Source organism: Notolepis coatsorum (assembly GCF_963971535.1).
Source record: "Notolepis coatsorum genome assembly, chromosome: 14".
Classification (NCBI taxonomy): Eukaryota; Metazoa; Chordata; class Actinopteri; order Aulopiformes; family Paralepididae; genus Notolepis; species Notolepis coatsorum.
Genome location: NC_140178.1, coordinates 58248963 through 58271468, shown reverse-complemented (window position 1 = coordinate 58271468; position 22506 = coordinate 58248963). Strand labels below are relative to the sequence as shown.

Genomic DNA, 22506 nt, shown 5'->3' with positions numbered 1-22506 from the left:
CACTGCTAGGACTGCCCTTTCAGCTAGCAAGGTCAGTTTATCTCCCACTGCTAGGACTGCCCTTTCAGCTAGCAAGGTCAGTTTATCTCACACTGCTAGGACTGCCGCTTCAGCTAGCAAGGTCAGTTTCCCCACTGCTAGGACTGCCCTTCAGCTAGCAAGGTCAGTTTTCTCCCACTGCTAGGACTGCCCCTTCAGCTAGCATGGTCAGTTTGCTCCCACTGCTAGGACTGCCCCTTCAGCTAGCAGGGTCAGTTTTCTCTCACTGCTGGGTCTGCCCCTTCCAGCTAGCTTGTTCTCTCATGCTGGTCCAGCCCTGTCTGCCAGCCTAGCTCCGGCAGCTAGCGCAGCCTCTATGTTAATGTAGCAGTACAGCTAGCATAGGCCCTGTAGCTATCAGTGCCCTGGCAGCTACCCTTTCCCTCTGCTAGCCTAGCTCCGGCAGCTTGCGCAGCCTCTATGTTGATGTAGCAGTACAGCTAGCATAGGCCCTGTAGCTATCAGTGCCTGGCAGCTAACCTTCCCTCTGCTAGCCCTTTTCCGGGTGCTCCTCTTGTTACCCCTCAGCTACCATGGTTACCCCTCAGCTCCCTAGTTTACCCCCCGGCTACCCTGCCCCAGTTGCTTGCCCCACTTTTGTTGTGGCTTCCCCTGCTGGCCTGGCCAGTACCTTTTGTTTTTTGCCTTGTTTTGTCCCCTGCCACTCTGTCTGTATTTTTTTGGGTCGCCGGGTGGCTCCCGTTGAGGGGGGGGTACTGTGAGGTTTTGTCCGCTGCTCACCTACTCTCTCTGTTTCCTTTAAGCCTACTGTTGGGGAATTTCCTTCTCACTCACTCTCTCTAGCCCCCACCCTCTTGTTCGTTACTCTCGTTTGCTCTCAGCGGCCACACCCTTGTACTACCTGTCATTATGTGTTTGATTGGTCTGGTGCCGAACTCACACTTTTAGTTCGATTATCAATTACCTCTCGCACCTGTGGTGCGATTTAATTAGTTCCCCTGTGGCCTTTAAGTACCTGGCTCTTCCACTCTGTTCCTCGTGGGGTCGTGTTGTAACATGCCGTAACTTTCGGTATCATATTCTCTATCATCAAGACTCCTTCGGGAGGTCCTCTGTTCTGTCTATGCTGTTTTTATCTCCGGCGTAAAGATGTGCTCCAGCCTTCGCCTCCTGTCGCCGTTGCCTGAGGGAGAGACTGGACTGCGCTCCCTAGACTTCCACGGGAGGCATCCCAGTGATCCACTTCAGACCTCCGCGCAGCAGTCGTCCTGACGCACATCCAGACCTCCGCGCTGCAGACGCCCAGACACCATCCAGACCTCCGAGCTTGGCACGCTCCTCCGTACCAGCACGCACTCCCAGCAGACGCGCATCATCCAGACCTCCGAGCTTGGCACGCTCCTCCGTACCAGCGCGCACTCCCAGCAGACGCGCATCATCCAGACCTCCGAGCTTGGCACGCTCCTCCGTACCAGCGCGCACTCCCAGCAGACGCACACCATCCAGACCTCCGAGCTTGGCACGCTCCTCCGTACCAGCGCGCACTCCCAGCAGACGCGCATCATCCAGACCTCCGAGCTTGGCACGCTCCTCCGTACCAGCGCGCACTCCCAGCAGACGCGCATCATCCAGACCTCCGAGCTTGGCACGCTCCTCCGTACCAGCGCGCACTCCCAGCAGACGCGCATCATCCAGACCTCCGAGCTTGGCACGCTCCTCCGTACCAGCGCGCACTCCCAGCAGACGCGCATCATCCAGACCTCCGAGCTTGGCACGCTCCTCCACGCAGACGCACTCCAGATGCGTCTCTCTGTACCGGCGCGCACTCCAAGCAGTGGCGCACCACTCTGACCTCCGCTCGGACAGCCGGCTCCCCGGTGGCGACGCTCTCGCCCCGCTGCTGTTCCAGCGCTCTTTGCGCACAAACGTCTGGGTGAGTTTTTACTGACTGTCTTGATCAAATTCCGTTTTCGTGTGTTTCTAAACACTGAAGATTACCACCTTTTTAATCAGACAGTCACTCACCCAGCGTGTGCCTTTGTTTGTTTTCACTGGGATAATATTTTTGGACTTTACATCTCCCACTGTGTGTTTGTTTCACACCGAAGATATTATTCACATTGGATTGTTTTTTGGACTTCACTCTCACTGTGTATTTACACGAAGATATTTTTCACTTGGGATTGTGTTTTGGAACATTTGCTCACTGTGTGTTTACTCTTTTCCAGTATGCAGCTCCTGCCCTCGTCCTGTTCCAAGGCCTTACCCTGTTTGTCCCCAGCCCGCCTCCGCGGGCCTCTGTCCCTTCTCCCCTTTCTAGTCCTCCCTGTCCAGTTCCCCCTAGTTCCTCCCTGTTCCTGACTTCCCTTGCCTTCCCCTTAGCCAGCTCGCCTCTTAAAGGCACTGTACCTTTCCCTTCTTGTTATTCCAGTATTTTGTGTTTCTCCCTTAAAGGGACAGTGCCGTTTTTTCCTTCTGTTTCAATAAATGCCCGTTTCTTGGCTTACCCTCATACCTGTCTTGTGTTGTGCGATTGGGGTCGGTTACAAACCATAACAGTAAAGCAACGACATTTGATTTTTGGGGCGGTTACATTCACTTTGGGACGGTTAAAATTGTATTTCGGGACGGTTCTGGGACGGTGGTGAAAAAAGTTAGTCTGGAGCCCTGCCATCTACATGCTCCCCCTCGGTCAGATCATCCACCGCCATGGCCTCAGTTTTCACTCCTACGCTGACGACACACAACTTTACCTCTCCACCAAACCATCCACCCAGCTCCCCCCACGCTCCCTTGTCAACTGCCTTCACGAAATAAAAACCTGGATGTCATCTAACCTTCTCAAACTGAACAACAATAAAACTGAGCTCATGGTTGTGGCACCCAAGGCCCTACTCCGGAAGGTTGGAGATCTCACCCTCGATATAGACTGCTGCTCCATCTGCCCTTCCCCAAAGGTCCTCAACCTGGGCGTTATCCTGGACTCCACCCTTTCCTACCAAGCCCAGGTCAGTTCCGTCACCAAATCCACCTTCTTCCACCTCAGAAACATCTCCAGACTCCGACCATCACTTTCCGACTCCACAGCTGAGACCCTCATCCATGCCTTTGTCACCTCCCGCCTGGACTACTGCAACAGGGTCCTGTCCGGGGTTCCAAACAAAACCCTGGACAGGCTCCAGTATGTTCAAAATTCAGCTGCCAGGGTTCTAACCAGCACCAAACCCTGGCAGCACATCACCCCCACCCTCATCCACCTCCACTGGCTCCCCATCAAATCCTGCATCACCTACAAAACCCTCCTGCTCACTTACAAATCCCTCCACGCTCTGGCACCTCAGTACCTCACTGACCTCCACCCCTACACTCAGTCACGGTCCCTGCGATCCACGGACACTGGTCAGCTCTCCATTCCCAGAACCAGACTCCGGACCTTTGGGGACAGAGCTTTCAGTGTGGCAGCTCCCAACCTCTCATTCAAAAAACTCCTCAAAACCCACCTCTTCAACTAGGCCTTTAACCCCTAATTTCTTCCTTTGTATGTTGTGTCTGTCCACTATGTTTGTTACTTTTGTTACCCCCCCCCCCCTATGTAAAGTGACTTTGGGTCTTCTGAAAGGCGCTATATAAAACAAAGTTATTATTATTATTATTATTATTATTATTATTATTATTATTATTATTATTATTATTATTATTATTATTATTAAAACATTTAAAAACCAACAATAGAAAATAACAGTATACAAGACAGTATATGGACTATTTATACAAAATGGCAAATATATAGCCTACATGAAAGGAATGGGATGTGCTGAGAGCAGAATGTTGATGTGTCCAATGTCCATTCTATTCCACTATAGCTACCGGTATATCAGCTATTTAATTTAGTGCTTATTTATTTATTTATTTATTCAGTGCCATTTGCAGTGTTTGTGTAGTGCCATATGGTCCATCTGATCTCCATCTGGTCCACGACATAACCCACCACAACATGGATCGGGGGCATTTGACGTGCTTCAATGCAATCGGGACAACTGCTCGACTCGCCCGACCCAGAAAACTGCGCCCGGAGACATTTGAGTGTAACACAGAGTCTGGAACAGGGTTTACTGCACTCTTGATACTGCCACATTGGGCAATTTTACACAATTCCTGTGAGTCTATGGAACACATCTGTACGTTTTTTTTCAATGTCGAAGCTGTTTTTGGCAGTCACCCACCTGCACTGGCAGATACCAATGAGAGGGTGAGAGGCTCATACACGCGCGGTGCGAGTCTCGGAGCGCACTGCATTGAGAGAGAGGGGGAGAGGGAGAGACGGCGCGAGTCCTGAACAACGGCGTGTAGTCCAGAAACTGCAACTGCCCTGGTTCATTGCTTGTGGAGCTTTTGGACTAAACGCTGTTGTTCAGGACTCGCGCTGTGCTCGAGAGTCTCTCCCCCTCTCTCTCTCTCTCTCAATGCGCTCCGAGACTCGCACCGCGAGTGTATGAGCCTCTCTCTCTCTCCCTCTCTATCTGTCTCGCTCTCTCGCACTCTCTCTCTCTCTCTCTCTCTCTAGGAACACTGTCGAACACTTTTGAGGAAGTGCTGACTGACAGGGAAACCGCTTCCGCATTATTTCCACTTGCTTGGTTTTGCTCATACTTACTCAACGTTACACTAACTCATCCAATCACAGTTGATTGTGGGCGGGCGGTGGCAGATCAGAGGAACGGGACTGGGTAGAAATTTCACATCTAGTCAGTTTTGGTACAACCCCACATTGCTAGAAAACAATGCAAACCACTAGAAAAGGCCATTTATAAGATAGGGGACCTTTTAAGAACACAGGAGCACACCAATCTGGCCTATCTAGGACTGCTTTTCCGCATTCTTAAATCCTTTTCTTAGCTAAAAACTAATCCAAGATAATAAATCGTTTGTGAATGCCATAATTGGCCGAGAACGTCGTAGGTGGAGTTAAGAAGAACTTCTCGTTCTGCTATTCTTAACTCATTCAGCGCCAGGGGTTGCTGTTTATCTTCTGGGTAGAACGCCATCACTGTAAGTCAATGGGGAGACTGCGAAACTCGCGAGTGCTTACAATATATGAAATATTATAGCTATGGATCTAATAACACCGTCGATTATCAGTGAGTTGCTTCTGGTCAACATGCAAAAAACAGATTGTTTTTTCATCCGTACATTTCCGTTTTATACCGTTTTGAATATGAATATAGTTTGGGTGATTCTTAGTAATCCCAGGAAAAGACGCGCTAATAGCCCTTTAGTGAAATCCAGTTATTATCACGTTGTAATTTTTTGCCTGATTATCGAATCTTCCTGAAATCAACGCTAGATTATCGTTATTATCCTTCCTCATGCAAGAATTAAATGGGGCTTGGACCGGCGCCCCCCCCCCCCCCCCCCGCCACCAACGGTAAACAGCACATACACATACACACAGACAGCTTCGATCGCGGGAGAAAAAAATATCAGATCAACGCAAGATTGGATATATAGTGTCCTTACCTTGTCTCTGATGTAATGCAAAAAGATTAATCCAATTCCTGATCGCCATTCCAAATATTGATCGCGTTTATTGATCGAACGTTATATGTCCAAAAGGCATAATCCACGCTGCTCCGAGTCTCCTCAAACTCTGTGTAATAACGTTAGTCATGCCGGAGTAGGAATACCCCGCCCGGACTTCTCAGATGAGCGTACAGCCCAAGGGGGAGGGATTTCAATGATGTGCAATACCGGCTGGAAGGCGTAGGCAGCAGTATTTGCCCTTTGCGAGCTCAGACCCATTCCCAATGATAACATCAGGCTGGATGGATGAAAAATTAATGGATATAGCTAATAAAAGAATATAACGATTAAAACCCGAGATTTCTCGTGATTGGCGCTCAACCCGACTTTTTTCGTCGTTGGCGCAGAATGAGTTAATACATAGAGAAATGTCAACATTTATATTCAAGTATAGTGTGTTTGACCACCGGTCGGTTCTTCTGGGATTTTACCACTAAACTTTAGATTCAATTTCAAATCTTTATTAACACTTTGAGTGCCAGCAGGGGGCGCACGGGTTGGCTCTGGATTGCCAACGCTCTATTCAATGAGAGAGCGAGCACATTTGCGAACGCATAAACTATATCTTAAATTATGTGTCTAATACGCCCGTCGCTTGTCGAAACGGATTGTTTTTTTATTGGTTCATTTCCGTTTTATACCATTTTGAAAAACGCTCGTTTTTTTAAACTTCCAGAAAAAAATAAAGATTCTGCAGGAATCGCACTTTACTGTAATACACAAAACATGTTGTAATTTTTCAGCCTATTTATGAATCGTTTTCAAATAAACGCTAGATTATCGATAGTATATGTGTACTTATGCACGCTAGAGAAGCGGGCTGAAAAATCGATTATCTTATTTCCTGATCAGCACACACACACTCACAGCCACACACACACATATGGGACACGTATAGGTGAAAAGAGCTCTGATTATCCCAAGACTGGTAAAATAGATTCCTTACCTCAGATCAGATGTTCTCCAAAAAGATTATTCCAATTCCTGATCGCCATTCCAAATATCGATCGCGTTTATTGATCCAACGCTGGGTACTGGAAATACAGATTCCACGCTGTTCTGAGGGTGGGCAATGAGTGGGATCGTCTCCGGTTACATGCCTCACAAGTAAAATGTGGAATCCGGACTCTTTTTTTCCCATCCATTTCATTCAGTCCAATTCAATGGGGTGCAATACCATCTGGAGAGACGATAGGGGGTGGTATTTTCCCTGTTCGAGCTCAGACAGATCCCCACTTGTAACGTGAGGCTAGATTGATGAAAAATGCATGGAAATCGATAATAAAAAAATAACGATTAAATAACGAGATTTCTTGTTCTTGGCACTCAACGCATGGCATGAACTAACGAGATTTCTCATCGTTGGCACTCAAAGTGTTAAAGGCGAATTTCACAACAACATTAAACTAATTTACCAGATTGAGGTGGAGCTCATTAATTGGCTCATTAACTCATTAAGTTAGAAGAACTTCAATAGGTGAGTAATTAGAATTTCCTGATACCTCGATCATCTCTCTTGATCAGGTTCCCACTCTCTCTCCCCGTTTAACAGAGTAACCAGAAGTAAAAGGGGGCCACAGTGGCTCGGGAGATGGAGCAGTTATCTGGTAATCCGGAGGTTCCCGGTTCCATTCCCGCTCCTCCTGGGCAGCATGTCGAAGTGTCCTTGAGCAAGACACTTAATTCCTAATTGCTCCCGATGACCAGGTTGGCACCTTGCCTCGGTCATCGGTGTGTGAATGTGTGAGTGAATGGGTCAAATGTGAGGAACAAATTGTAAAGCACTTTGGATCATTTATATATACCTATATAAATTTACCATTTAAAAGCTCAGCCCCTCCCCTCCCTGTGTGTGTTTGGTAGGAGTGGCAACCTTTGACTGGCGTTGTCTGATGCCTGCCCATTTTCACCCCAGTGTAGTTCTTTGTAAAGCAGGAAGCTGGAACATGTGCAGTAGTTTAAGTCTATATCTCTGGCCTGACAATATGTAGAGAGCTGGCTGTGAGCTAATTTTACTCTGTAGTAAAGCACATTTTCTATAAATGCAAGAGAGACCCAGAGTGGAATATCAAAGTTACTATATTCACTTATTCAGAGTTGCTATTGGTTGTTTAGTAATATTTGACGATTTGATTGGCTTGCTTCCCAGGGACCTTCATCACCGAGTGGACGGACGGGGCCAAGACCTGCGAGGACTTCCTGAAAGGGGAGGAGTCTTACAGGGCTGTAGCTGATAGGCTGGTTCAGATCAGCCACTATCACGGCTTTGACGGCTGGCTCATTAACATAGAGAACCCCCTCAGTGTGAGTTGGCACTATCACTTATTATACACTTATTCCATGTAACCGTACATAGTTGAGTCTACTAAGGATAAAAAATCTTAGTTAACACGCATCTTTAACCCGTTAAGGCAGATATTTATTTAACCTCGCATAAATAGATCAATACAGTCCGTATTAAGATACGATAAGATGATCCTTTATTGATCCCCTTGGGGAAATGCGGGTGTCAAAGCAGCATGGGGGGGGGATACAGGGTGGGGGAGGCATAGCTTCACAGTCCTATATACACTATAGGTACACTTAAAGTATACATACAATATAATATAAAAAAAGTACAAACATAAAGTGGATAAAAAAAAAAAGTACAAACACAAGATGATGAGTGATGAGAGTCCAGTGATATTAGTCTCTAGTGCAAAATACGAGATAGTCAGTACGGTGATGTGAGTCTCTAGTTCTCGAGTCCCGAGTTGTGACAGTGATAGTTCTGGCAGCAGATCCGGCCGCCCAAGCCCTTTGTTGTAGAGCCTGATGGCTGCCGGTATAAAGGACCGGCCCAGGTGGTCCTTTATAGCTGAAACTATTTAGACCAGTAGGGTCCTTTAGATCAGGGGTTCCCAAATTGGGGGTTGCGAGCCGCCGCGGGGGGTCGCCAGATGATTTCCCATTTTTTTTTTTTATCCAAAAAAATGTAATATATATATATATATATTTTTTTATGCAGACAGGTCACTGAACTTAGAAGCAGGCCAGGCCAGTGTTTCTAGTTGCAGCGGTGCAATAGTTAGATAACCTAGGTGGGGAACAACCAGGAGATCACTGCAACTCACACAAGTTGGAGAACTATCTCTCTCTTGCTCCCCCACACACACAAAGGGAGCCGCATGTGATTGGTGGAGGCGGGACCCTTACAAGAAACAAAAAATCCATCAAAATCAGTGTTGTTGCTAATCATTGACACATGCTAGCCTGTAATAATCCCCCCCAGAAAAATCTACTTTGCATTTGATATACACTGGCATTTAAAGGGTTAGAATTATAAAATGAATATGTGGTGTTATGATCAGGGATGAAGTTGAATAAAAGATTTATGAAAGAAAAAGTGGTAAATTATTTCAACATATAGTAATATTTTTATGGCGTTTTTGAAGAGGACAATTTAGTAATTTTTTCAATCTGACATTACAAAAAAAACAGAAAATCCATCAAAATCAGTGTTGTTGCTAATCATACATATGCTAGCCTGTTTTTTAACAATAATTTGTGATGCCATCACAAACACTGGCATTTAAAGGGTACAAATAAAAAATTCCTGCACCAGAATGCAGGAAATTAAGTCTTTGTAACAAAAGATTTCCTGGTGGGGGACCCCCAGACCCCCCGCTTAAAAAGTGGCCTGACTGGGGCTATATTTCGCACTATATTTCCTGGCCTGAATGATTTCCCCAGTCCGGCCCTGGTTAAAAGCCTCCAATGCTTATTAGTGTGTGTGCGTTTGAACGTTTGCATGTTTCAACCATACATTTCCATTTATAATCCATGTTTTATCTCCTATAATAGTGGGGGTCGCGGCTCTCTGACACGTTATTTCGGGGGTTGCGGCCTGAAAACTTTGGGAACCCCTGCTTTAGATCGGTCCTTAACACATTCAGTGCCATGCCCCTTTGACCATAATGGCTAGAGTGCCAATAAGGAAGTCAATGGGAGGTCGGGGAAATTTGCGAAGGCTTAAACTATATCTTAAGTTATGGCTATGGGTCTAAAACACCCCTCGCTTATCAATGACTTGCTTGCAGTCAACATGTACGAAATGGATTGTTTTCATTGGTACATTTTTGTTTTATACCGTTTTGAATACGAGTATAGTTTTGGAGAGTTCTAGTAATTCCAGAGAAATTCCGCGATAATAGCTCTTTAGTGGAATACACAAAACACGTTGTAATTTTTCTGCTGATTTATGAATAGTTTTCAAATAAACGCTAGATCAGGGGTAGGCAACCCTAGGCACGCGTGTCTGCATAGGCACGCGGGAGCATTTTCATAGGCACAGGGGGCAGCATTAATTTTTTTTTTAATATTATATATATATATATTTTTTTGCTTTGAAATATTATAGTGAAATATTTTGCACTGTTGTCGCATTTATCTTGTTGAAATCCTCCCACAGGTTATTTTTACTACCACATATTTAATTGAGACCATTTATTTGTTTATTATTTCAATTTAGCTGGAAATACATTGCTACATCATTCAGTAACATTTGCAGAGCCTTATAACAAAAACATTATTACGGTCACCATTGTGACCAGTGGGATTAATCAACAAATTTTATTATTTATTTTTCTATTTCATTGAACATTGCACATGTTAAAAGCCATTTTTTTTACTAAAAAATGTGAGTATTACCAAGTCAACTTGTGTTCTTAAAACAATGACAATAAACATAGTTTTATTAGGTTGAAATAATGTGGTTGTGTACTTATTTTTCTGTTAACTTATTATGGATTGAAAACTGAAAACCTTAATGCACAGTAACTGAACTCAATATTTTTAAGTTCTGGTCATTTATTATTATTAATTTTTTTACAGTGTAGTCTTGCGATCAATCAAAACTTATTTACACGATATACCTCACATTCACCCTCCATTCACATCCTGGTGTTCTCCTGGTGTTCTCCATTAGGCCTGTAGGTGGAGCTATGACAGCACACGTACATGTGTCCAAAAATGTATGGGCAAATGTGAGTGAAATGGTCGCACTGTATGCAGCTGTTTGTCTGCATTGCATTCCCCCCCCCCCCAACTCAGATTTAGGGTTGATACAACCATCATAATAATATTGTTAATAATAACAATAACAATAATGATGTAATAATGTAGAAATTATCATTAAATAGACCTGATTATGAGAAAAAAAAATTACGATGCATGGAATATTGTTGAGGCACACTAGTTACAACTATATTTCAAACAGGCACTCCATGTCAAAAAGGTTGCTGACCCCTGCGCTAGATTATCGATAGTGTATGTGTATTTATGCATGTTAGAGAAGCGGGCTGAAAAATCTATTATCCATGACCTGGTCAGCGCTAACGTCATACACACACACACACACACAGACACGCTGCGATGGCTGAGAAAAAAACATCGGATTAACCCAATACTGGTAAAATAGAGTCCTTACCTCACATCAGATGTTCTGCAAAAAGATTAATCCAAATTCCTGATCGCCATTCCAAATATTGATCGTGTTTATTGATCCAACGTTATTGTCCAAAACACATAATCGAAAGCTGCTCCCAGCCTCCCCAGTGAATGTTGTAACAGATACTGCTTGCCAGAGAAGGGAAAACCCCAGACCGGACTTTTTTTCTGATGCACATGCCCACCCATCCGGGAGACGATAGGCGGCGGTATTTTCCCATTTCGAGCTCAGACCCATTCCCAATGATAACGTCAGGCTGGATGAATGAAAAATGTATGGATAAAAGCAAAAACGAGAAAGAAACGAGAAAACTCGTCATTGGCACTCAATGCATGGCGAGTTAACACCACTAATCTCGTCGTTGGCACTCAATGTGTTAAAGTAGGCTAACTGAGCCTCTGTGCTGCTCCCTGGATGTAGGCAGGTGCGGTGAAGAACACCCCTCTGTTCCTGCGCTACCTGACGGACCAGATGCACGAGAGGGTCCACGAAAGGAGCCTGGTGCTGTGGTACGACAGCGTTCTGGAAAACGGACAGCTGAAATGGCAGAACGAGCTCAACCAGGACAACAGGTAGAGAGGGAGGGAGATATTGGAGTGGGGGTGGGGAGAGAGGGAATGAGGGACGAGGACAGGTATGGAAGAGAGAGAGGGAAGGAAGGCAATGATGGAGGCAGGAGATGGAGATGGAGAGGGGGGAGGGAATGTGGGGGAAACTGATATGGATGGAGAGAACGAGTGCAAGATGTACAAACTACTAATCAACATGAACAACAAGGACACAGTGTAGATGAGAAGAATTGTCGTGTGAACTGAGCTGGTTTTACACAAAGTGTCATGCCTGTGAGCACCCACTAGGGGCAGATGGTGGCTAACCAACCACTTAACTGGCAACGGCCCGGCCCCTCTTGAGGACGATTTGCCTACCGGTGTGACGCACCACTTTGCGAGCGTCTAGCATTTCTTTTTTACAATATATATATATATATATATAACTAAAGCCCTATTTATTGCCTGTCGATTGCCACCTCAGGCGACAAAATCCGTTCAGCGGTTCTCGAGTTACATGCCGATATGTGAGGCGTGCGCCATTGTACACGGCAGAGTACCACCCCGAGTACCACCCCGACTCCCGAGGCTCTAGCTCCGTCAATCATTTGGCGATCTCGTAAATTAGGGTTGTACTCTATTAGACTGTATTAGACAGGGTTGTAGCTAGGGATGTTCGATATTAGCTTTTTTACCGATATCCGATATACCGATATTGTCCAACTCTTAATTTCCGATACCAATATCAACCGATACCGATATATTTCAGGTAATTAATATTACATATCTCTTGTTGTGGAATTAACACAACATTATCCATACTTTTGACAATAAATAAAAACAGAATTTGTTCTTACTTGCTTGCCTGGGTAAATAAAGTTTAAATAAATGTAAAGAAATAAAAAATAAAAAATAAAAAATTGAAAACTGATACAGATCATTTCCGATATTACATTTTAATGCCAATATCGGCCGATAATATCGGACATCCCTAGTTGTAGCCAATGAGTGTGGCTTTCCAATGATACCCCAAGTGGGGATGTGCGAATCAGGGATCTAGGTGAAATGTCAAGCGAAAACCGGAAGAGGAAAAAACGCAGAATGAATTGAAGTCAATGAGGAAATGGAAACCTGGAGAGCTTTTATTTTGTACATAGTTTACCAAAAGCGCTCCTAATCACTCATTTCTGAACGGATTTTTATGAGATTTGGACATGTACTACATAAGACTTCAGGCTATGGACTTGGTACTCACGTTTTTCTGTAGTAGTTGCAATATCCAAAAATAGTATATCCCAAAAAATTGGTATAAGCTGGAAAACACCCTGGGTCCATAGCCTGAAGTCTTATGTAGTACATGTCATATCTCACGGGTGGAACAAACCTGAATGTTATTGCCATACATTAGAACGCAGTTAGTTACTTTACCTTTCTGTGAACGTCTAGCAAAAAACGGCATTGCAATCTGATGAAAAATGGCGCAGAAATGTACATTATAAAAAAGTAACTGTACTTACAGTAGATTTCATTCACGGTTTTGTCAGGGGCGCTTGGTGGTACTAAATCCAGATTGAACTTGGAAAGGGGAGATTTGGTCCGATCCATAGATGTGCGACTTGGCCATAATAAGGTAATTTATAGGCCTGATATTCTATATTCTATAATCATATTTCAAATTGCATGTGTCCAGATGGGAGAATTCAGTACTGTATCTACAAAACATTCTGTTTAATCATCTGCCCTTTATTAATTTGCTTTGATTTGCAATTGTTCATGTCTGGTCAATTTTAGCATGGTATTTTTAGGCAGATTTTCTGAAAATATGGCTAGGGCTTAAGAGGTTAAGAAGAACGACTTGGAACCCACATGTCAAAAAGACTGGTATGGTCCTTTAACCTCTTAGACCCGAGCCCTATTTTCTGAAAATCTACCTAAAATACATACCTAAGTAAATGGAAGATTGCTCCACTTCTACAAGGTCCATTTGCATGTTCTTGGTATCTAGGGACATCTAGGGATCTCATGGAATGTATTTACAGTGTCATATATTCACAGTATCAGAAATATTGTGTCTGTTAGGGCTGGGCGATATGACGATATTATATAAATATCGGGTACAGTTCATAAACTATACACTTTTTAAAGATATCGTGGACATCGTGATGTTCCTCACAATCCCTCACATCAGTTTATAAGCCGCCGCGGTTGAGATGACTTACTTTGGCGCAGCGCTCTACTCTCTCGTCTCTCCCGCTCAAAGAAAAAGAATACACACAGACTCGTCCCAACCTACGTCATGTACACGCCCATACACACACGCGCGCACACACACACACACACACCCAGAGAGGCGGTGCTACAGGTTTGTTTGGAGGACTCTACTCGAGGAAACAGGGAACGGGGATACGACAGCATGAGAGAAGTGGACAGAGCTTCGCAAGTTTAAACGTTAGCCATACGTGTTTTATTCAGAAACAGCAATGGAATATGGAGGAGCCGAGGTGGATGAACTGGTAGTAGCCTCGCGTTCTAACCGTTAGCATTGCGGCTAGCGCAAATGAGCTAATAAGGCACTGGATTCATACAGTAGCTTGATAGCTAGCGTCGAAATCCTCCGTGTGTCGCGTTGACGATGACGTCACGGCGCCCCAGCTACACTGACGGGGGGGGGGGGGGGTACCGTCTTTATATCTATCTAATCTATGGGGGTTACTACAGAGTCGAGTAGGTAGTAGGGCACCATGCAGACCGTGGAAAAGCGGCATAAGAGAATACTTCATAATGTTTCATGCAATTAAAAAGTAAATATATATATATGATGATGCACACACACCTTTACAGTGTTTTGTTTACCAGTAGGATGTTATAACATTGCTGATAATAAAAATCATAAGTCTAAGCTATCAAAGTATAGGCGGACCATTCCTTGGTTACAAGATTATTATTTTCTCACAGTAGTGTGTGTGTATTTTTGGCTAAAGTGGATAGAAAACAGTACTGTGCAAAAGTCTTAGGCACCCAAGAGTATTTATATAAATTGTCTTAGATGTTAATACATTTTTTTCTGTATTAGTGTGTCTAGTTAGACTACTCTTTTAGATTTTTTGAAATGTTTAATTAAATAATTTTTGAAAGCATCTTCATGGTTTCATGCAGACATAATGTTGCAGGGACTATTTTAATTGTCATGTTGGCGTGACTGTAGGCTTCAAAGGGTCAAGCATTTTTAAGGGCTTTAGAGGAAATGTCCAAATATCGTGATGTACATTGTGTATCGTGACATAGCCAAAAAAATATCGTTATATCATTTAGAGGCCATATCGCCCAGCCCTGTTACTATACTTGAGTAAATTGTAATGAACCAAAGGAGAATATAAATTATTATAATTTCTTATTTTCTTTCCATTTTTGATGGTGAATAACACCATGCTAATATTGACCAGATGTGAAAATTTTGCAAATGAATAAAGGGCAGATAATTTACAGGGGGTTTTGTAGATACAGTACTGAATTTTGCCATCCGCACACATGCAATTTGAAATATTAATATAGAATATCAGGCCTATAAATTATCTTATTATGGCCAAGTCATACATCTTTGGATCTGGCCAAATCTCCTATTTCGAATGGCAGAGTTAGATCAGGATTTAGTACCACCAGGTCCCCGTTACAGGGCAGCAAAGACAGTGAATGAAATCTACTCTAAGTACAGTTACTTTTGTATAATGTCCATAGCTCCACCATTTTTTACCGGATTGTGATGCGTTTTTTCCCTAGACGTTCACAGAAATGTAAAGAAACAATATACGTTGTATTTTATGGCAATAACATTGAGGTTTGTTTGACCTGTGAGATATAAACATGAAAATCACGAAGGATTATGTGAAAAATGGTAGGACTTCTGTTGCCCGCAGCTGGTGTGAGCTGGGTAGTGTAGTTTTATGAAATATTGACGTCCATCGAAAGCCCCGGGTCTCCTCTTTCTTAGGATTACAACAATTTCATGACTGCTTCTTCTAAATTGTCCGTTTTCCGATGCAATGCGCTGAGATTTTTATAAGCTCATATTTAGCTAATAACACTTAAAATTAACACATTGACGGCCACGGGGATTAGACGGGCCCCACTCTATAAGGCCAGCTTCTCATAACAAGGTTTAACTATGCATGCAGAGCTAAATCTATATTTAAAATTATTGCTATGTGTCCATTCTCATTGTCAATTGACACTATAAACCTTCCCTTCAATATGCCTTAAAGGAAAAAAATTTTCATCAATACGTTCCCATTTTATAGCGTGATGAATATGAGCGTTATATGGGATTGGTCTGGGGTAATTCCTGCAAGGCTAGTTATAAGGCGCTAAGCTAATAACGTTAAATCGATTGCCGTGTCAGCCATACACAAGCTAGAGATAAAAATCTAAATGCATATGATCGTATCATGTTCCACCATGAATGCATGAAATGGGGGGGCGGGGGACGTCGTTTCTGATTATTGATTACCAATAACTGCATTCGTTATTGTAGCCTCATTCACTGATCGGCTGGTTGGCTATGATAACAAGGCCTGATCAGCATGAAATCTACGTGAAATCGTTCTTACCTGTGGCCGGTTGGATCCCCAAAGGATTTCCCAGTTATTGATCGCCATTTGGTAGATCGATATGTCCATTGGCGGATGCTATATTCCTTTACTGCATACTGAATTCCACGTCGCAAAAAGTATTCCAGGCGATCGGCTGAAGCCCTCGCTTCAGGCTAACAGAAAAACTAGGCCTGAATGAAAAAAAAATAACATCCGGTCTGAAAACAAGGAGTACTCCATTCTCGAGACAGCGCCACTACCAGGATCTGGCTGGTAATGCACTTTTCCGAATCCCAAGACTAGGGTATATATGCAGTGCCGCTCCGTGACATTGAGTAGGTTATTAAAATGCAATAAAAGCTAAAACAAGCTTATCACGTATATATACGTGATTGGCCCTTTAAGCATGGCGCCGAATCACGTATATATACGTGATTGGCCAGGAATGTGTTAAATATGTGCACATTTATGGATGCAATCAGGCAAAATGAAGTAAAATAAACAACTAAATGTGTGTTATTGATGTTTTATTGTCACTAGTTTCATAGAAGACATGTTTAGGAAGCAAAATATAACAAAATCTCAAAATCAACCAAAAACATTATATTTGCCTATTCACCTAGGTAGTCTCGCCTTAACACATTGAGTGCCACGCCCCTTCCGGGAAGTGCATAGGCCATGCCACCCATTAACCCCATGTAATCGCTCACCTTGTTTGTAGAGCTAAACCTATATTTTATATTATAGCTATGGATCTAATAACGCTGTCGATTGTCAGTGGGTTTCTTCCGGTCAACATGCAAAAAACATATTATTTTGTCATCAATACATTTCCGTTTTATACCGTGGTGAATATGAGTATAGTTGTAGAGTGCCCTGTGTAATCCCAGGGAACTCCGTCAAACAGCCCTTTAGTGAAATCCACTAAACACGTTGCAATTTCTCGCCTGATTATTGAATCATCCTGAAATCAACGCTAGATTATCGGTATTATGTTTCATCATTGCATGCACGAAAGGGGACTGGGGAAAACCGGCCCCTCCGTGCTTTGATTGCAGCCAATGACACACACACACACACACACACACACACACACACACAGGCTGCGATCGTGGGAAAATAATTATCGGATCAACGCAAGATTGATAATAATAGTCCTTACCATACCTTGCAAAAAGAATAATCCAATTATCTGATCGCCATTCCAAATACTGGGGTCGCGGTAGTGTGTCCCACGTTTACCACCAAAGAAAATGAACGGGCGGGCGGTGGAGCCTCGTCGATGCATCGTTATGAGCGCTTGCCTTGCTGGAGTGTATAGACCCTGCCTGCACGCTGCAGCTCGGCAAGGAAAACAAACCACATCGTTCCAAATGGAGTGCAATAGCGGCCGCAAGGCGTTAGGCGGCGGTATCGCACCGTTGCGGTCTCAGACAGAGTGCAACACAGTCCTACACCATAGCAGGATGAATTATGAATGGAAATAGCGAATAAAAGAAATAACGATCCAATAACGAGTTTACTCGTTGGCAGAATTCGATTGGCGGGCTATAACGAGTTTTTGGCGCAGAAACGGTTAAGAGGTTACATATGTTTTTTGGGGCTAAAGGAACTGTTCCTATTCCGAAATACATATAACTCAGACAATTATTTTTGTGGTTTCCCTATAACGTTACTGGCCATGTTAACAATCCTTGCCAATTTTTTCTTATTCTTGGCCGCAAGGTTTCCATACCAGGTTGAGATATCAAACGTTATAACACTTTCAACAAGACCTTTGTATACCAGCTCTAGAATATCCCTACTTACAGCAAAACTATTCAACTGTCTTAGAATTTACAAGCGTTGCATAGCCTTCTTGAAGATGTATTCTGTGTTAGCTATAAAGCTCATCGTGTTATCCAGGAAAGTACCTAAATATTTAAAATGTTATACCACTTCTACAGACTGTTTATTGTAACTGGTTGGCTTGGGTGGAGCAGGTTGCAGCTGATGGTCAGCTCTTTGGTTTTACTAGTATTATGACCAGTGTGCTGTCTGAACAAGTCGATCAGCTCACCTAAAATATGACTCTTCACTCTTGATGTCACCCTCCTGCAGTAGCCCCACCAATGCCATATCATCAGCATATTTGTATAACTGGAATGTAGAATCACAGAGTTGCATTTCATTGGTATAGATAGTAAATAATATTGGTGATAAAACACAACCTTGAGGAGCACCGTTGTTTAGAATGGTCTGCTCTGACAAGGTGCCATTAACAGAGACTTTCTGAGGTAATTCAGTGAGAAAGTCCACCATTAGTACCAATATTTAGAAGCCTTTGCTGTAAGGTATGTGTTGTCATTGTAAATGCTGAACTAAAATCGATGAATAAAACCCTTGCATAGCGTTTAGACAGTTGTAGATGTTTAGTGATTTAATTGACTAGTGTGAGTGTTGCATCTCCAATGCCCCATCCATGTTTATAAGCAAACTGGAGTGGGTCCAGACAGTTGCCTATGGCTGCTGTCGGGTGGTTGACTATAGGCCCTCCCATAGTCGAGCAGACTGTACACAGAGCAGACTCCGCGGAGGTCCGCGCGGACTCAAAGGGAGTCAAAGCAGACCCACAGCAGAGTGCAAAGTGCGAAGCTCCTATTTTCTGACGCGCGGACGTCCGCTCAGATCAAAAGCTCAAAGAGTCCGCGCGGACCTCCGCGGAGTCTGCTCTGTGTACAGTTTGCTCGACTATGGGAGGGCCTTATGACCGGATGATACACTTGCTCAGAATACTGGTCAGAGCAACTAGTCTGAAATAATTTAGGTACAGGGATGATTGTAGACAATTTCCATGACCGAGGTACAACATGTTCATCAAGTAGATACTGAAACAGTTTAGTACTAAGGACAGATTTAAATAGGAAAATGCAGCTCTTAACACTTTCAGCGCCAGCCATTACCCTCATCACTGTAGCTAATGTCCCAGCTTTCCATAGCCTATTTTCACTGTGCGTCACTATGTTTGCAGAGCTATATCTATATTCTATATTATAGCTATGGAGACAATACTATGGTCATTTGACACTCACTCCCGTCAAACATGCAAACATTTTAAAATGTTTTCATGTATACGTTTGCGCGTTATCCCGTGGTGAATATTGTATAGTTTCGGAGTGATCCGGGCTAATTCCTGAAAAGTTGAGTTATAGGGCGCTATGTGAATTTTGCTAAAGTCGTTGGCGTTTCTCGCCTGGACACGCTACTATTTCCAAATCAAATGTATATAATAGGTATTATGTTTCATCATGAATGCATCAAGGGGGGGGGGGGGTAGTTTTTTGACGCTCTGATCACCAGTAACGGCATTCGTTTTGAACAACACACACGCTGATCAGCTGGATCGATGAAATCATTGTAGGATCAAGGTGGAATTGACGTCAGATAGTCCTTACCTTTGATCAGCTTGTGAGTGCAACTTGTTCCTGTTTGCGGACGACTCAGCCCTGCTGGTCTCTGACAAGAACAAGTTACAGGTTGAAAAAACCCTCAGCTCAGAACTAGGCAAAATCTGCATGTGGCTCGCTGATAACAAACTATCATTACACATGGGCAAAACAGAGTCCATTCTCTTCGGTTCAAATAACAAACTCAGCAAGACCGACGGCTTCTCAGTTACAGTGGGTGACAATATTGTCACAAGGAAAGAAGAAATTACCTACCTGGGTTCCATCCTAGAGGCAAATCTTTCCTGTGACAAAATGGCATCCAATGTAATAAAAAAAAGTCAACCAACAAACTCTATTCTTGTACCGGATCTCCTCACTGGTAAACAAGAATACCCTGAAGACTCTGGCAGGAGCACTCATTCAAGGGTACTACGACTATGCTTGCACCTCATGGTACCAAAGCACCTCAAAGGCGCTAAAAACAAAATTACAAACATCTCAAAACAAACTGGTCAGACTACTGCTTGACCTTACTCCTAGAACCCACCTCACCCCTGCCCACTTTGACAACCTAGGATGGCTTAGAGTAGACGACAGAGTACAGCAACTTGCAATGGGCCTGGTCTACAAGATACACTACACGACCAAGGTACCCATGTACATGTCAAAATACTTCCCAAAGGTCAGTGAATACCACGATCACAACACCAGAGGGAGCTCCACAAATCATGTTAAACCCAGTTTCGGCTCAAACAAGGGACTAAACACGTTTCGCAATTATGCCACATCAATGTGGAACGCCCTACCCAAAGCTGTAAAGGAATGTGAATCACTACCCACTTTCAAAACCACTCTCAAAGAACACCTACGGGAGACTGCAATTCGAAACTGGCCCCTGTAAATGTCCTAACACAACCCCCTCCAATGTACAGTAAATGACCAAGTATGGTTTTGTCAATATTCCAATGTACAGTTTTGCTTGTACAGTGTGTGTGATCCCACCCACCCCTCCTACCCAACCCACCCCCCCCCCCCCCCCCCCCCGCACCCCACCAACCACTTCCAATGTACAATCCCCCCCCCCACCTACCCAACCTCCTCCAATGTACAGTTTCTACGTCAAATGTATATACTCTTTTCTGGACTCTTTTTGTATCACAAACAGTACTGTATTTGCAAGTCTGGTATGTCATAAATGTATAGATGTAGCAGTACTGTCTATCTGTATGTCGTGTATGTCATATATGTTATGATGAATTGAAAATGGGGGACCCTGATGTAAACAAGACGAAAGTCTTTCTCTGGTCTGCATCCCCTTAACAATTGTATGTATTGAGCTGTACTGTACTGTACCCATTCTGCAATCTGTTAATAAAGTTTTCAATCAATCAATCAAATCAATCAATCAATCAGGGTTATTCCAAAAAGAATATTCCAATTGTCTGATCGCGATTTCCAGTATTGATGACCATCTGGTCCCGGACATAATTTGGCACAACTTATGGATTGAGGTGTGCTAGATGCGTTTCAAGTTGCTTGGTGAAGCGTTAGACTTGCCTGGACAAAAATTCTCCGCCCGGAGGACATTAGATGTGACACACAGTCTGGAACAGGGTTTCAAGGGTGGGCGATACTGCCACCTAGCAGGATTCTGGCCGGTACTGCACTTTTGGCGTCTCAGTATGGCTTTCAGCGGTAACATATAGGTCCGTGAGTGTAATATTGATATTAAAATAGAATGAGTTAAGTACCCTACCCCTCAGGCCATCAGGGCATGGGGCCTTACTGGGCCTGACTCTAGCCAGGCTGGCAGCAACATCAACATCTGATTAGCACTACACCCAGTAGTACAAATTTATATATTTTATACCCAGTTTAATCACCCATACATTGTATATTACTATTGCACTTTACTGTTACACTTGCATGCCTAACTTATTTTCGTTGTACTGTACTTGTGCTGTATAATGACAATACTTTTGAATCTAATCTAACTAGTTATTAGAAGAAAAAAAAACACTACCCCCCCCCCCCTCTCAGGGTGTTCTTCGATGCATGTAACGGTATCTTCACCAACTACAACTGGATGGAGAAGAACCTGGAGGGGATGAAGGCCTACAGTGGGGCCTTGGCCGCCAGCCAGACATCTACATCGGGGTGGACGTCTTCGCCAGGGGGACGTGGTCGGGGGAAGTTTGATACCAATAAGGTATGTGGGGGAGTTCTTATATGTGTGTGTGTGCACCTGGTATTTCTTCATGGGGTCGTCAAACAATAGTGTGTATGGTTGGTTTGTGTGTGTCTGCATGTGTGTCTCTAAGACAGTCCTCTCTCTCCTTTTGGCTGATGATACTCTCTCTCAGGCACTGGAGCTCATTCGTAAGCACAACTTTTCCACGGCCATCTTTGCGCCGGGCTGGTGTACGAGACCCCCACGACAAGACTGAGTTCCGCACAAACCAGGACAAGTAAGCTCGGTGTTCTCTCTCTCTCTCTCTCTCTCTCTCTCTCTCTCTCTCTCTCTCTCTCTCTCTCTCTCTCTCTCTCTCTCTCTCTTCTCTCTCTCTCTCTCTCTCTCTTCTCTCTCTCTCTCTCTCTCTCTCTCTCTCTCTCTCTCTCTCTCTCTCTCTCTCTCTCTCTCTCTCTCTCTCTCTCTCTCTCTCTCTCTCTCTCTCTCTCTCTCTCTCTCTCTCTCTCTCTCTCTCTCTCTCTCTCTCTCTCTCTCTCTCTCTCTCTCTCTCTCTCTCTCTCTCTCTCTCTCTCTCTCTCTCTACCTCCCTCTTTCTCTCTCACACAGAAACACACCCATTCTTAGCACCTAGTTGTAGCCAGGATTTAATGTTTAGACAAAAGGAAGTGACCCAGCCTATTCAGCA

General features: G+C 43.8%; 1 protein-coding gene across 1 annotated transcript in view; it reads left to right on the top strand.

Annotated features, from left to right (window-relative positions):
* engase (endo-beta-N-acetylglucosaminidase) overlaps positions 1-22506 on the top strand; it is a 108236-nt gene that overhangs the window by 33620 nt on the left and 52110 nt on the right. Inside the window, 7 exon segments of the mRNA XM_084328604.1 lie at positions 7730-7884; positions 11489-11640; positions 21671-21756; positions 21759-21813; positions 21815-21839; positions 21994-22050; positions 22052-22098. Coding sequence (XP_084184730.1) covers positions 7730-7884; positions 11489-11640; positions 21671-21756; positions 21759-21813; positions 21815-21839; positions 21994-22050; positions 22052-22098 — 577 coding nt within the window.